Source organism: Mobula hypostoma, chromosome 9 (assembly GCF_963921235.1).
Source record: "Mobula hypostoma chromosome 9, sMobHyp1.1, whole genome shotgun sequence".
NCBI lineage: Eukaryota > Metazoa > Chordata > Chondrichthyes > Myliobatiformes > Myliobatidae > Mobula > Mobula hypostoma.
In genome coordinates this window covers 135,455,511-135,472,040 of record NC_086105.1, presented here as the reverse complement: position 1 = coordinate 135,472,040, position 16,530 = coordinate 135,455,511, and the positions used below count along the sequence as shown (strand labels likewise).

Below are 16,530 nucleotides of genomic sequence, written 5' to 3'. Positions count from 1 at the left end.
AAGATCTACATGTAGGGCGTATAGCCGGTCGATCTGCGCGCTGGCGCATGTTCCCCGGGATAGGGCATCGGAGGGCTCGTTGAGCTTCCCGGGCCTGTACATGATGTCATAGTTGTAGGTGGAGAGTTCGATTCTCCACCTCAGAATTTTATCATTTTTGATTTTGCCCTGCTGTTGGTTATTAAACATGAATGCGACTGAGCGCTGGTCAGTCAGCAGGGTGAACTTTTTGCCGGCGAGATAGTGCCTTCAGTGCCTAATAGCTTCCACTATAGCCTGGGCCTCTTTCTCCACTGCGGAGTGCCGAATTTCAGGGCCTTGAAGGGTACAGGAGAAGAACGCCACCGGTCTTCCCTCCTGGTTGAGGGTAGCAGCCAGCGCAAAGTTGGAGGGGTCACTCTCTACTTGGAAGGGAATGGCCTCATCCACCGCATGCATTGCTGCTTTGGCAATGTCCCCTTTTATGCGGCTGAAGGCCGCGCGGGCCTCGACTGAGAGGGGGAATGTGGTGGACTTGACCAGAGGGCCTTGTCTGCGTAGTTAGGGATCCATTGGGCATAATATGAAAAGAAACCCAGGAACCTTTTGAGGGCTCTGAGGGTGTTGGGAAGAGGGAGTTCCAACAAGGGGTGCATACGGTCGGGGTCAGGGCCAATGACTCCGTTCTCCATGACACACCCAAGGATAGCAAGTCAGGTGGTTCCGAACACACACTTGTCCTTGTTATAGGTGAGATTGAAGGCTTTGGCTGCTTGGAGAAATTTTTGGAGGTTGTTGTCGTGATCCTGCTGGTCGTGACCGCAGATGGTGATGTTATCCAGATATGGGAACGTGGCCTTCAGTTGGCACTGGTCCACCATCCGGTCCATTGCCCTCTGGAAGACAGATACACCATTCGTGACACTGAAGGGGATGCGCAGGAAGTGATAAAGCCTGCCGTCCGCCTCAAAGGCGGTGTAAGGGTGGTCCTCCCGGTGGATGGGGAGCTGATGGTAAGTGGATTTTAGGTCTATGGTTGAGTACACCTTGTACTGTGCTATCTGATTGACCATATCCGCGATGCGGGGTAGAGGGTACGCGTCGAGCTGCGTGAACCTATTGATGGTCTGGCTATAGTCCACGACCATCCTATTTTTCTCCCCGTTCTGAACAATGACCACCTGCACCCTCCAAGGACTTGTGCTCACCTCAATGACCCCCTCCCTGAGCAGCCGCTGCACCTCCGACTTAATGAAGGCTCTGTCCCCCGCGCTGTACCTCCTGCTTTTAGTTGCCACAGGTTTACAGTCGGGGGTCAAGTTGGCGAACAGTGGTGGGGGAGGGATCTTGAGGGTGGTGTCCGTAGCGCGGCTGTGGGCATGGTGTTGGGTGGGATGTGCGGGTTGGTGTGTGTGTGTGGTCAGTAGCGGGGTATATGACGTATTCCTACAAAACTGAGGATTTCCGACAGTGATTGGTGGGAGGGGCCCGTCATACTTCATTGTCACGTTTTTCAGGTGGCTCTGGAAGTCCAACCCCAACAGCACAGGGGCACACAGTTGAGGCAAGACCAGTAATGTAAAGTCCCAATATTCTGTGCCCTGCACCACTAGCGTCACTACACAATCCCCCCGGATGTCTATTGTATGCGACACGGAACCCATGGCGACCCTCTGGTTTACCGGCTGTGTCGCGAGTCTGCAACGCTGCACCGTGTCCGGGTGGATAAAACTCTCCGTGCTGCCTGTGTCAAACAGGCAGCTTGTCCTTTGCCCCTCCACCAGGATGTCCATCATTGACCTTGCGAGTTGGTGGGGAGCGCTTTGGTTGAGGGTCATGGAAGCCAGGGTGGGGTCGCTGTCTTGGTCCGGCGTGGTGGGGTGCCTGGTGAGCACCCGTTGGTCGTAGGCGGTGTGAGGTGGTGCCGACCAAGATGGCCACCCCCATGTCTCGTACGTGGTGGTGGCGTGCAGGGAAGATGGCGACGGCCAAGATGGTGCTCCCCATGCCTCGCACGTGGCGCTGTTCGATCCCGCTGGCGGTTTGGACTGACAGGCCTTGGCGAAGTGGCCCTTCTTTCCGCAGCTGGAGCAGGTTGCTTCTCTGGCTTGGCAGCGTTTCCGGGGGTGCTTCTCGAGTCCGCAGAAGTAGCACTTCACGGACTCGCGACGGGCAGCAGCCGTGGTCGATTCGCCGGCAGGTTGCGGGGTCTGCGGCATCCATGAGGCCGTCGGGAGATCGCGTGCCTGGAGAGCATCAGAGTTGTGCAGAGCAGCTTCCAGCATGTCGGCCAGCTCAATCGCCGAACGTAAGGTAAGATTGGCGTGTTCCAGCAGCCGCTGGTGCACATACACTGACTTGGTCCCTGTGACGAAGGCGTCTCTTACTAGGAGCTCCGCATGCCGTTCAGCCGTCAGCCCCCGGCAATCGCAGGCCCGCACGAGTGTCTGTAGGGCCTGGATGAACTCAGCGCTTGACTCTTCGGGCTGCTGCTGCCGCGTTGCTGAGCAATGTCGCGCATAGACGGTGTTTACCGGCTGCAGGTATTGTCTTCTGAGGGTGCTCATTGCGCCGTCGTAGCTCGGCTGGTCTCTGATCATCGAGTAGACCCGTGGACTGACCCTGGAGAGGAGAACTCTGCGCTTTGCGGTGGACTCAGTCACTTCAATCTCCTCCAGGTATGATTCGAAGCAGGCCAGCCAGAGTTTGAAAGCGTTTCCAGCTTCAGGTGTTTACAGGTCAAGGTCTAGCTTGTCGGGTCTCAGAACGTGTTCCATGCCTTAAAATTACTGTTAATAAAATTGATGCACTATCAATTACTCCAAAAGACTGGAAGTAGAGTAAATACTGAAAGGCTTTTATTAACAGTAGAATGGATCCACGTCCATGTTGTGTCTGTCCTGGACTGAGGGAGGAGCAGTGACACAATCGCCTTTATTCAGGGGGCTGTGGGAGGAGCCACAGGAGCAGTCAGCAGAGGGGCGAGTCCAGGCATGTCCAGACAGGTAACCCAGTTACAACCTATATACATGGTTTACCACACCCATAACCTTTGATTGTGCTATCTTTAAGAGCTCTATCCATCTCTTTCTTGAAAGCATCCAGAGACTTGGCCTCCACAGCCTTCTGGGGCAGAGCATTCCACATATCCACCACTCTCTGGGTGAAAAAGTTTTTCCTCAAGGTGAGAAGGTGGGATAGCACCAGAAAATGGGAAGAGGAAGGTAAGGGGGGAATGAATGATTGGGAAAAGGGAATGGGTTGAAGAAGACAAGTGAAGATGCAAAGGAGAAGTAGAATGAAAATGATGGCAGAATGCAAGGAAGAGACAAGCTTTATACCTATTTTATGAGGAGGTGTCACAGTAGGCATTTGGGCAAGGTGAGGGTGAAGGTAGGAGCAATTGTCTTTCTTCTCCCATTCCAGAGTGTATAGTTTGAGGGAGAAGTTGTCGCCTTAAATAAGAGGACCGAATGCAAAGAGGACTGGACTACCACTGTTGGCTGATATGGTGGGGTGGAGGAGAATTGTGGCACAAGGTGAGGCTGTGGAAAAGTTAATGAGAAAAAATGGGGGTGAGTAGATGCTGGCCAGGCACTGGGAGATGTTCGGGTGTCAGTGAAAAGCATCTGATTAATTTACGGAAGATGGAGAATAGAGAGAGAACATGGATAGGAAAGCCAGTTCCAGGGGATTATTAGGAAAATATAGGCACCTGAATAAGGTACATTGAACCTGTGAATTGCATCAAGAAGTCCGCCAGCTCTTTGTAAACCGGATTTGGGTGCTGCAAGGTTTTCACTGTTGAAAAAAAATCACCTTTGTTAAAAGTCAAGATATTTTGACTTTGTTATCTTTTATATAGCATGAACTATAGAGAAACATGAAATTAACAACAGTGGACCATTTGTAGCATTATTAAAATGTTTTTGTTTGTTTCCTAGTATCCACCTAAATGGGAAGCATACAACATTTTGGGTTAGAAAGCATGCAAATTTGGTTTCATATATTATAATTATATCCCTAATTGTACATAAATCCCTAACATTCAGAAGGCTGTGTTAAATTTTCCATTTGGGAAGCTTTTCCAGCTCAACCTGCAACTGGTAGCTTCTAAAGGTTATAAAATATATAGGAACAGTTATAGAAATGCAAATTACCTTTGCTAAAATGGAAAAAAAGTGTTGCTTATTGAAAGGCTTGCATTTCTTTCACAACATTTTGCAACATGTAAAATAGTTTTTATAATGATTCCCCATCTAATTTCCATTCACTCTGCGGCTGTAGTACTTCTCTGCCGCACGCTAATGAATGCACACGGATGTGTAATCATATATATATATATAATTTCATTTCATATATGTTTCATTTTTATTATCATCATCTACATTAATAAATGTGAAATTATTGTGTAAACTGGAAACCGACCGTCGCAATTATCTGCCAAGCATTCTGAATAATTACACTTCACGATCTTTACAGAAGTTTTCCAGTGGTGAGTCGTAACATTTTTTTTTGGCTTTCGTTTTGTGAGCTTGTTAGTTACTGCAAAATAAGCAAAGGTAGGGATAGAACTTGTGAATTCCCCCCGCATTATAAAATACTTTATTTGCAAGTGATGGTGTGTGTGTAAGACAATGTGGATGCGAAATTGCGAGGATTTCCAATACTTCAGTGATGACACCGGCAGCAAAAGAATGTAGAGAAGACATCGTAGATTGGTATTTACCTGCACCCGGTCCCTTGCGTGTTATTATAACTGGCCGAATGAGCAATATTTGGCGCAAAGTGTCTCTCTTCGTCGTGCATTAGCATTAGGGGTTGCAATAATAAAATTGTGTAATAATAAAATTGAAATAGCGTGCACGCAGTTTGCACACTGCGGATCAACAGCACATTAGCATACGTGACTTGTCAGCCTTGTATTGCAATTGCGTGCAAGTAGAAAGACATCGGATTTTTTAAGAGTGCAAGAATTTGATTTGCCTTTTTTTACTGGTGCCCATCGGGGGATATCAGCAAGTCAGGGATCGGATTTGAGCAACTTTGGTCAATATTCTGTCTTTTTGCAAAATTCCGTCGCAACTCCCCTTGCGACGCCGCAAAATTTCGTCTTTCAGACGCAGCAAAAGTGCGTCGGCCCTCCGGAGTGCAAATTCAACTCAAGAGTCGCCATTTTAAGCTCTCGGGTTTATAGGGGATGTAGCCTCATGTAAAAGTACGCTAGAGTTGCGCACAAACTGCGGCCGGCTGCTCCTAATGGCGCAGGAAGAAGCCTTCCGCCGCCGCAAGCTGAATTTTAACGAGGAGGAGACCGAGGTCCTGATCCGTGAGGTGACACTGAATCAGGAGCAGCTGTTCGGTAGAGGTGTCGCCAAAATTCCACCAGGGGCCAAAACTAAGATCTGGCTCTCAATACTGGCCAAGGTTAATGCTGTGTCCAAGTGTACCAGGGACATAGGAGACATCAAGAAGAGGTGGTATGACATGTGTCATCGGACGAAGGATAAGGTGGTCAGGCTGGCCCAGGAGGCAATGCAGAGTGAGCGGATTGCCAATACTCTGCAGCAGGAGAATGCCCTCCAGAGCGTTGCTAACTATGACCCAGCCGCACTCAGTACCAGCAACGACAGTGAGCCCAGCACCAGTGGGACCAGCCGGGACGGCCACGTGAGCAGGGACAGTGGCAGCCAGCGGAAGAAACCTGCACTACCCAGCAAGATGACTTGGCAAGCCAAACAGGTGCCAGTGCAGCCATTGCCAGATCATCCAGTCCAGTGGCCACCGGTCCTGCTATTCACTATGGGCCAGAATGCTGCAGAGGAGAGCAACCAGGAGCCTCAAGGTCACCAAGCTAATGTAGACTTCCACGGTGAGTCACCTCGCGGAAGTAAGCTTACTTACTTTACTTACTTAAAGCCCATCGCCCCTACTGGAGCATAGGTCACCGAAAGCAGCTTACCAGTGTCCTCTGGTCAGACTTGTCTTTCGAATTGTCCCCACTTGTAACCCATCTTCGAAGACCCTTCCTCTCTCTCAGGGATGAGAACTTTGGAACTTCTGTTGGCATTTCTGTAGCTGTGGGTTTTTACAAGATAGAGTTTTAGCCCCATGCCTAACCCTCATCCTTTCACAGCCAGACTTTGGACCATCCATGGTGGAGTCCTGGTCAACAGCACATGTCACCAAATCTCCTCAGTAACGCACCCAGTAGATATACCTGCTGAGTCTAATCCCTAAAGGAACACAATAAAAAATCACCCCATGGCTCAGTGTGAATCACAGGTAGTTAATGTCAAGATTGCTGCCCATTCTGATGCCAGAGACTGTTTCCAGTTTGCTCCATCTGCCTTAGCCCTTCTTCTACTTGAGAGCTAACCAAAAACATAGATCAGTACAGACCCTTTGGCTCATGATTCTGTGCTGACCTTTTAACCTACTCAAAGATTAATGCTTTCCTCTTGCCTATCCCTCCACTTTTCTTTCACCCATGTGCCTATCTAAGAGGCTCAAAAATGTCTCTAATGTATCTTACTCTCCCACCACCCCTGCCCATGTGTTCCATGCACCCACTATTCTCTGTAAAAACAACCTACCTCTGACATCCCTCCCCCCCAATCACCTTAAGATTGGGCTCCCTTGTATTAGCCATTTTCACGCTGAGAATAAAGTCTCAGGTTGTCTACTCAATTTGTGTCTCTTATCATCATATACACCTGTAGCAAGTCACCTCTCATTCTGCAAATGCTGGGGGAACTCAGCAGGCCAGGCAGCGTCTATGGGAAAAGTGTAAACAGTTGACATTTCGGGCTGAGACCCTTCATCAGGATTGGACCCCCACCTTCTTGCTCTGACTTCACATCATTTTTCTCCAGTAGCGATGAAGGGTCTCAATCCAAAATGTTGACTGTTTACTCTTTTCCTTAGATGCTGCCTGGCCTGCTGAGTTCCTCCAGCATTTTGTGTGAGTTGGTTGAATTTCCAGAATCTGCAGATTTTCACTTCTTTGTGATTGGACACTTCTCATCCTCGTTCTCTTCAAAGAGAAAGGCTTTAGCTCACTCAACCTTTCCTCATAAAACAGGCTCTCTAAAAGCAGGGAGCATCCTGGTTAATCTTCTCTGCACCTACTCTTAATTTTCCACATCCTTCTTACAACGAGGCAACCAGAACTGAACTGAAAAGGTCCAGTTTCTGAAGGTTTCTCATGATCTCTTCAGATTCTCTACTCTGTCCATTAGTAAAGATAGACAGGCAATATAATCTCCTGGTGCATGCCATTGCTTCTCCACAACAAACATCTTACAATTGCCCCAGCAAAGTTCCACTTAAATTGGGAACTTCTCTCTGGAAATTTTCAAATAGATACAGTATCTATTGGGATGTACTTCAAATTCACACCACTACCAGTGCCCATATTGCTCTGCAACACTAACCTTTTGCATATCCTGTTCTCTTATTTAGTTTCTCTGTACTCAGTATGAAACAAAACACCCAAATTTTCATTGATGTATAACATTCAATATCATTTACAATGTAACCTTAACAAGAACTAAAAATCATGTTTCAAGTTGGGTTTGAATTATTAAGTTTTCCTTTTCTGTTCAGTTCAGGAGTGTGCATTCCATAATGTCATAAGATATAGGAGAAGAATTAGGCCATTTGGCCCATTGAGTCTGTTCTACAGTTTCATCTTGGCTGATCCATTTCCCTCTCACTCTCAATCTGCTGCCTTCTCCCTGACTGACAAATGAAGAATCTATCAACCTCTGCCTTAAATGTACCCAATAATGTGGCTTCCATAGCCACCTATGACAATGAATTCTACAGATTCACCACTCTCTGGCTAAAGAAATCCCTCCTCATCTCATTTGTAAATGGACATTCCTCTATTCTGAGTTTGTGTCCTCTGGTCTTAGACCCACCCACCCCCCTTATAATTATTTTTCAGAATCAGGAAAAGAAGAATAATTTCAGAAGATGCATCAATTTTTGGCTTTTATGGGTTGTCGATGTATTGAAGGATATCCAGCCTGTCTATATTGATCCAGGATATTATTCTGTCATACCACTGTCTCATATGTTCTATTACATGGCACAAACAAATATATTGGTCTTCAATCGTTACAGGAGATCCAGATTTTAAAAGCTGCATTCCTAACACAGAATTCACAGTTGATATTCTAAAATGTTTCACCCAAAAGCAAATTCCTGATTTTATTAAGTTGGCTTTTATTCATAATTTTTAAATTGGTAGTTATGGATACACTATGAAGAATCAATGCGCCCATTTTGATTTATGGAAGAGCTACAAAAACCACTGTAGAAGCTGCTGTTGTGTTATGTGTAATTCAAAGGTAGTTTATGGGGGGGAAATGGACCCTGTATACACGCTCCTTTAGGTTAGTCATTTAATTTGTTATTCATTATAGGTTTATGACTCTTAAAAAAGATAATTTGAGTGAAAGTGAAGCCAAATTTTCTGCTAAATTGTGCTTTTACCATGGAATACAAACATTCTCTATTGTTTTTTTTAAATAGATGAAGGACATATTGGACAAAATCTGCCTGTTAAATGACAGTGAGGATAATTTATTTGTAATTAGAATACAAGACAGGAGGAAGTACATAGTCAAATTTTAGTGCCCAAAGATCATGATCCCCCCATTAGTTTCACAAACATAGAATCTCACTATTTATAAAAATCAAGTGCTTTATCTCCTTTCTTGATGTAGAGAATAAAGTCCTATATTTTCAAAAATAAATACGTTTTAATTATGTGATAATAGTTAATTAATGCCAATGGGTCTTTGGCACTGAAGAGTAACTATTAAAATTGTGCATTGATTATTTTAATTAAATGAATATAAAAATAGCAAATATACTTTAAGAAAAGATTTTTAAGTTCCTCTTTTATTCCAAAAGACCATAAGACATAGGAGTATAATTAGGCCATTTGGCCCATTGAGTCTGTTCTGTCATTTCATCATGGCTGATCAATTTTTCTTCCCAGTCCCAATCTCCTGCCTTCTCCGCATATCCCTTCATGCCCTAACTAGTCAAGAACCTATTAACCTCTGCCTTAAGTATACCCAATGACTTGTCTCCACAGCTGCCTGTGGCAAAAAATTCCACAGATTTACCATTCTCTGGTTAAAGAAATTCCTCATCATCTTTGTTCTAAAAGGACACCACTCCATTCTGAGACTGTGTCCTTTGGTCTTAGGCTCTCCCACCATTGTGTATATCCTCTCCACATCCACTCTATCAAGTCCTTTCACCTTTTGATAGGTTTCAATGAGGACCCCCTTCAGTCTCTGAATTCCAGTGAATACAGGCCCACAGCCATCAGATGCACTTCATATGACAAGTCGTTCAAACCAGGAGTCATTTTTATAAATATCCTTTGAACCCTCTCCAGTTTCAGCATATCCTTTCTAAGATAAGGGGCCCAAAACTGCTCACAATACTCCAGTGCTTTAGAAGGTCTCAATATTACATCTTTGCTTTTATATTTTAGTCCTCTTGAAATGAATGCTAACATTGCATTTGCCTTCCTCACCACAGACTCAACCTGCAAATTAACCTTTAGATAATCCTGCACAAGCACTCCCCAGACCCTATGTGCCTCCGCTTTATACTTTCTCTCCATTTAGAAAATAGTCAACCCTTTCATTTCTTCTACCAAAGTGCATGAGCATATGCTTCTCAACACTGTATTCTATCAGCCACTTCTTTGCCATTCTCCCAAACCATAAGGTCCTTCTATAGCCTCTCTACTTCCTCAAAACTCTCAAAACTACTTGCCCCTCCACATATCTTCATATTGTCTGCAAACTTTGAAACAAAGCCATCAATTCTATCATCCTAATCATTCACATATAACGTAAAAAGAATTGGTTCCAACACAGATCCCTGTAGAATACCACTAGTTGCCAGCAGCCAACCAGAAAAGGTTCCCTTTATTCTGAATATTTACCTCCTGCCAATTAGCCATTGCTTTATCCAAGCTAGAATCTCCCCTGTAATACCATGGGCTCGTAGCTTGTTAAGCAGCCTCATGTGTGACATCTTGTCAAAGGTTTTTTGAAAATCCAAATACATAACATCAACCAATTCTCTTTTGTCTATCTTGCATGTTATTTCTTGAAATAATTACAACAGGTTTAGACCATAAGACCGTAAGACAAAGGAGCAGAAGTCGGCCATTCGGCCCATCGAGTCTGCTCCGCCATTTTATCATCAGCTGATCCATTCTCCCATTTAGTCCCACTCCCCCACCCTCTCACCATAACCCTTGATGCCCCGGCCACTCAGATACCTATCAATCTCTGCCTTAAATACACCCAATGACTTGGCCTCCACTGCTGCCCATGGCAACAAATTCCATAGATTCACCGCCCTCTGACTGAAAAAATTTCTTCGCATTTCTGTTCTGAATGGGCGCCCTTCAATCCTTAGGTCATGCCCTCTCGTACTAGACTCCCCCATCATGGTAAACAACTTTGCCACATCCACTCTGTCCATGCCTTTCAACATTCGAAATGTTTCTATGAGGTCTTCCCTCATTCTTCTAGGCAAGATTTTCCCTTCAGGAAACCATGCCTATTTTATCATGTGCCTCCAAGTACCCCAAAATCACATCCGTAACAATCGACTCCAACGTCTTCCCACCCACTGAGGTCAGACTAATTTTCTATCTTCTATACTTGGCCCATTTGGCCTATAATTTCCTATCTTCTGCCTCTCTCCTTTCTTGAAGAGTGGAGTAACATTTGCAATTTTCCAGGCTTCCAGAACCATTCCAAAATCTAGTGATTCTTGAAAGATCATTACTAATGCCTCCACAATCTCTTCAGCCACCTCCTTCAGAACCCTGGGTCCAGGTGACTTATCTACATTCAGACCCTTCAGTTTCCCAAGAAACTTCTCCCTAGTAGTGGTAAATTCACAGATTTCATGACCCCTGACATCTGGAACTTCTACCATACTGTTAGTGTCTTCCACAGTGAAGACTGATGCAAAATAATTATTCAGTTCTTCTGCCATTTCCTTGTCCCCCACTACAACCTTATATGTGAAGATGCATTGGTCATGATCTTTCAAGAATCACTTGATTCTGGCATGGTCCCAGAGGACTGGAAGATTTGCAAATGTCACTTCACTCTTTAAGAAGGGAGGAAGGCAAAAGAAAGGAAATTATAGGCCAGTTAGTCTAACCTCAGTGGTTGGGAAAGTGTTGGAGTCTATTATTAAGGATGAGGTTTTGAGGTACTTGGAGACTAATGATAAAATAAGTCAAAGTCAGCATGGTTTCTGTAAAGGGAAATCTTGCCTGACAAATCTGTTAGAGCTCTTTGAGAAAGTAACAAGCAGGGTTGACAAAGGAGAGGCAGTGGATGTCATTTACTTGGATTTTCAGAAGGTGTTCGATAAGGTACCACTCATAAGGCTGCTTAACAAGATAAAATCCTATGGCGTTACAGGAGAAATACTGGCATGGATAGTGGAATGGCTGACAGGCAGGAGGCAGTGAGTGCGAGTAAAAGGGACCTTTCTGATTGGCTCTCAGTGACTAGTGGTGTTCCTCAGGGGTCAGTATTGTGACCACTGCTTTTCACATTGTTTGTCAATGATTTAGATAATGGAATTGATGGCTTTGTGGCAAAGTTTGCAGTAGTTAGTGCTGAGGAAGCAATGCGATTGAAGCAGGACAGACAAATTGGAAGAAACAGCAAAAAAGTGGTATATGGAATACAATGTTGGGAAATGTACGATAATGCATTTTGGTAAGAGGAACAACAGTGCGGACTATTATTTAAATGGGGAGAAGGTTCAAACATCAGAGGTGCAGAAGGACTTATGGGAGTTTTGCATGAGGACTCCTAAGGTTAATTTACAGGTTGAGTCTGTGATAAAGAAGGCAAATGCAACGTTGGCATTAATTTCAAGGAGAATAGAATGTAAAAGCAAGGACATAATGCTGAGCCTTTATAAGGCACTAGTCAGGCTGCACTTGGAGTATTGTCAACAGATTTGGGCCCCATATCTCAGTAAGAATGTGTTGTCATTGGAGAGAGTCCAGAGGAGGTTCACAAGGATGATTCTGGGAATGAATGGGTTAACATGAGGAGCATTTGGCAGCTTTGGGCTGTACTCACTGGAACTTAAAAGAGTTTGTGGGGATCTCATTGAAACGTACCAAATGTTGAAAGGACTAGATAGGGTGGATGTGGAGAGGATGTTTCTTATGGTGGGTGTACTTAGAACTAGAGGGCACCGCCTCAAAATTGAGGGTTGACCCTTTAGAACAGAGGGAAGGAGGAATGTTTTTAGCCAGAGAATTGTAAATTAATGTAATGCTCTGCCACAGACTGCAGTAGAGGCCAAGTCCGTGGGTATATTTAAGGTGGAAGTTGATTGTTTCCTGATTGGTCAGGGCATCAAAGGATATGGCGAGAAATGGAGTTGAGTGGGATCCGGGATCGGGATCAGCCATGATGGAATGGCAGAGCCGACTTGATGGGCTGAATAGCCTAATTCTGCTCCTATGTCTTATGGTCTTATGGTCTACCTCTCCAGCATCATTTTCTAGCGGTCCGATAATGACTCTCGTCTCTCTTTTACACTTTATGTATCTGAAGAAACTTTTGGTATCCTCTTTAATAAAGCGTCCCAATTCTCTAACTTCCCACTAATTTTTGCTCTATTATGTGCCCTTTCTTTGGCTTTTATGTTGGTTTGACTTTTCCTGTTAACCATGGCTATGTCATCTTGCATTTAGAATACGTCTTTCTCTTTGGGATGTATATACCTGTGCCTTCCAAATTGCTCCCAGAAATTTCAGCCATTGCTGCTCTGCCATCACCCCTGCCAGTGTTCTTTTCCATTCAATTCTGGCCAGCTGCTCTGTCGTCCCTCTGTAATTCCCTTCACTCCACTGTAATACTGTTACATCTGACTTTAGTTTTTCAGGGTGAATTCAAACATATTATGGTCACTTGCCCCTAAAAGTTATTTTACCTTAAGTTCTCTATTCAATTCTGGATCATTGCGCAACACCCAATCCAGAATAGCTGATCCCCTAGTGAGCTCAACCACAAGCTGCTCTAATAAGATATCTTAAAGGCATTCTAGAAATTCCCCCTCTTGGAACATAGCACCAACTGATTTTCCCAATCTTCCTGCATATTTAAATCCCCCATGACTATTGTAACATCACCCTTTTAGCATGCATTTTCTATCTTCCATTGTAATTTGGAGACCACATCCGTACTCCTTTTTGAGGGTCTGTATATAACCCCCATCAGGGTCTTTTTACCCTTGCAGTTCCTTAGCTCTATCTGCAACGATTCAACACCTTCTGACCCTATGTCATCTCTTTCTAATGATTTGATTTGATTTTTTACCAGCAGAGCAGCACCACCCTTTCTGCCTTCCTGTCTGTCCTTTTGATACAATGTGTATCCTTGGACGTTAACCCTCCCAGCTATAATTTTCTTTCAACTATTATTCAGTGACGCCTATAACAGTATACATGCCAACCTGTAACTGTGCTGCAAGTTAATCTACTTTATTCCGTATACTGCATGCATTCAAATATAACACCTTCAGTCCTTTATTTATCTTTTTCGATTTTGTCCACCTTTCATGTTGCAACTCATCCTGTTGACTGCAATTTTTCCTTATCATTAGCCTGTCCTTGCTAGGAGTCTCAATACATGTTGCCTCTGTTTGTAAACCAACTATCTCATCTTCAGCACTATCACTCTGGTTCCCATTCCCCTACCAAATTAGTTTAAATCCTCCCAAACAACTCTAGCCAACCTGCCCGCAAGGATATTGGACCCCTTTGAGTTCAGGTGTAACCCGTCCCTTTTGTACAGGTCGTACTTTCCCCAGAAGAGATCCCAATGATCCGTAAATCTGAACCCCTGCCTCCTGCACCAGTTCCTCAACTGTGCATTCACCTACCAAATCATTCTATTCTTACTCTCACTGGCATGTGGCACAGACAGCAATCCAGAGATTAATATCCTGGTAGTCCTTTTTCTCAGCTTTCTACTTTAGCTCCAGTTGGCGCGTGGCCAAGTGGTTAAGGCGTTCATCTAGTGATTTGAAGGTCGCTAGTTCGAGCCTTGGCTGAGGCAGCGTGTTGTGTCCTTGAGCAAGGCACTTAACCACACATTGCTCTGTGACAACACCGGTACCAAGCTGTATGGGTCCTAATGCCCTTCCCTTGGACAACATTGGTGGCGTGGAGAGGGGAGACTTGCAGCATGGACAACTGCCAGTCTTCCACACAACCTTGCCCAGGCCTGCACCCTGGAAACCTTCCAAGGCGCAAATCCATGGTCTCATGAGACTAACGGATGCCTATATAAAAACTTAGCTCCATAAAACTCTCTTCAGGACTTCCTCACTTTGTCCACCTATGTCATTGGTGTCAATATGCACCAAGACTAGATAGGCCAAAGGGCCTGTTTATGTGCTTTACTTCTCTATGACTGAATGTATGAACAGGTGAAATGGTAGACATGGACAGTAGTGGGTATAAATTTTATAGAGAGTGGTAGGGGCTGCCAGGGGTGATGATGGAAGCAGACATGCTTGTGGTTTTTTAGAGTCATTTATGCAGATACATGAATATGCAAGGATGGAGGGACAAGGATAATGTGCAGGCAGATAGGTTTAGTTTAACAAAACATTAGCGTCAGCACAGATTTCATGGGCCAAAGGATCTGTTCCTGTGCTGAGCTATGTTCCATACACTGCAAAATCTATAACTTTCATAAACATTGTAGGTTGCCTATCAATAAATTGAATCCTAGCAATCATGTGGTTTTTGAAAAATAGTATTCACAATTGAAAGTGTGATCTGATAACATTGCAGTCAGAAAAAAAAACAAGATTTCTGATACCACATACACTCAGAGGGCCACCTTCTCCTGTACCTAATAAACTGGCCATTGAGTGTATGTTTGTGGTCTTCTGCTGCTGTAGTCCATCCACTTCAAGGTTCAACACGTTATGCGTTCAGAGATGCTCTTTTGCACACCACTGTTGTAACACATGGTTATTTGAGTTACTGTCAACTTCCTGTCAGCTTGAATCAGTCTGGCTATTTTCCTCTGGTCTCTGTCATTAACAAGGTGTTTTCACCCACAGAACTGCCACTCACTGGATTTTTTTTGTTGTTTCTTTGTGCCATGCCCTGTAAACTCTAGAGAATGTTGTTTATGAAAATCCCAGGAGATTGGCAATTTCCGAGATACTCCTGTCTGTCACCGACAATTATTGCACAGTCACTTGGATGACATTTCTTCCCATTCTGATATTTGGTCCGAACAGCAACTGAACCTCTTGACCATGTCTGCATGCTTTTATGTATTGAATTGCTGCTACGTGATTGGCTGATTAGATATTTGCATGAATGAGCAGGTGTATCTTATAAAATGGCCACTGAGTATAAATTCTGATATGCATAGCTGAAGACATTATCTTCTCAATGATTATGATATATGTTCAACAGAGACCATTGTTGATGTGAAACAGGAAGACATTAGTTCAAGCGTTGATGTGGATTATTCTTCTCCAGAAATTGGATCTCCAGTAGTCTCCCGAGAAGAAAGTCCATTCCAGCTGGGGAAGAGAGGGCGTAAGCAGATTTCCGAGGAAGAACTATTAGGTATCCAGGAGCAACACAACCTATTACTCGGGGTTGGCAATGATGAGTTGCATGGCATTAGGCAGGAATTAAGAGAGCTCCGAAATGACATTCAAGAATTGGCCACAACTATCAGACAACCCTTGGAGCGTCTGGCAGATTATGTACAGGCACTCCTTCCGTTGTTGCAGCATCCTCCTCGTCCCCACATGACAGAGACGACTGATGCTTTCACACAGCACGATAACAGGGAGTCCAGTGAGTTCCAGTCTCGTGGCTGCCGGACTGGGCGAAAAGCCCGCAAGAGAGCAAAGGTCAATGTGCAATAAAGACAAGTTCTGGTAAAAATGTCAGAAACAATCAGCAGTCCAGGCAGTATCTGTGGAAAGTGAATGAATTAATGTTTCTGGCAGGGAGCCCTTCTATAGAATTGGGAAAGAGAGAAAAAACAAACTTGTTTCTAATGTAAGTTTTTTTTTTCCCTAGAATGCCTACATTGAAAATGTTCTCCGAAGGGACCTCTATTTGTCCCTTGCCTCATTTTGCCAAAGAGTACCTGACATGAAGCACTAATTATTTCTCTGCTTGCAGATCCTGCCTAACTGCTGAGTGCTTCCTGTATTTCCTGTTTTCTTTTTGTTTAAGATTTCTAGTTTCCGCAGATTCCGATCTTCTTCTGAATGTATATGTGTTCAATTAAGATGATAAGACATAAAAGCAGTATTAGATCATTTGGCCTATGGATTTTGCTCCACCATTTCATGATGATTAATTTATTATCACTCCCAACCTCATTCTCTTGCCTTCTCACCTAACATTTGTTGCCCTTACTAATCAAGAATCTATCAACATCCGCTTTAAATAGACCAAATGACTTGGCCTCC

At 44.3% G+C, this 16,530-nt stretch overlaps 1 protein-coding gene across 1 annotated transcript; it reads left to right on the top strand.

Annotated features, from left to right (window-relative positions):
* Positions 1 to 4,983: 4,983 nt before the first annotated feature.
* LOC134351398 (myb-related transcription factor, partner of profilin-like) lies at positions 4,984 to 16,232 on the top strand. Its single transcript, XM_063057494.1, has 2 exons — positions 4,984 to 5,851; positions 15,512 to 16,232. The coding sequence occupies exons 1-2, from the start codon at positions 5,239 to 5,241 to the stop codon at positions 15,973 to 15,975; spliced, it is 1,077 nt and encodes a 358-aa protein (XP_062913564.1). The 5' UTR covers positions 4,984 to 5,238; the 3' UTR covers positions 15,976 to 16,232.
* Positions 16,233 to 16,530: the final 298 nt, after the last annotated feature.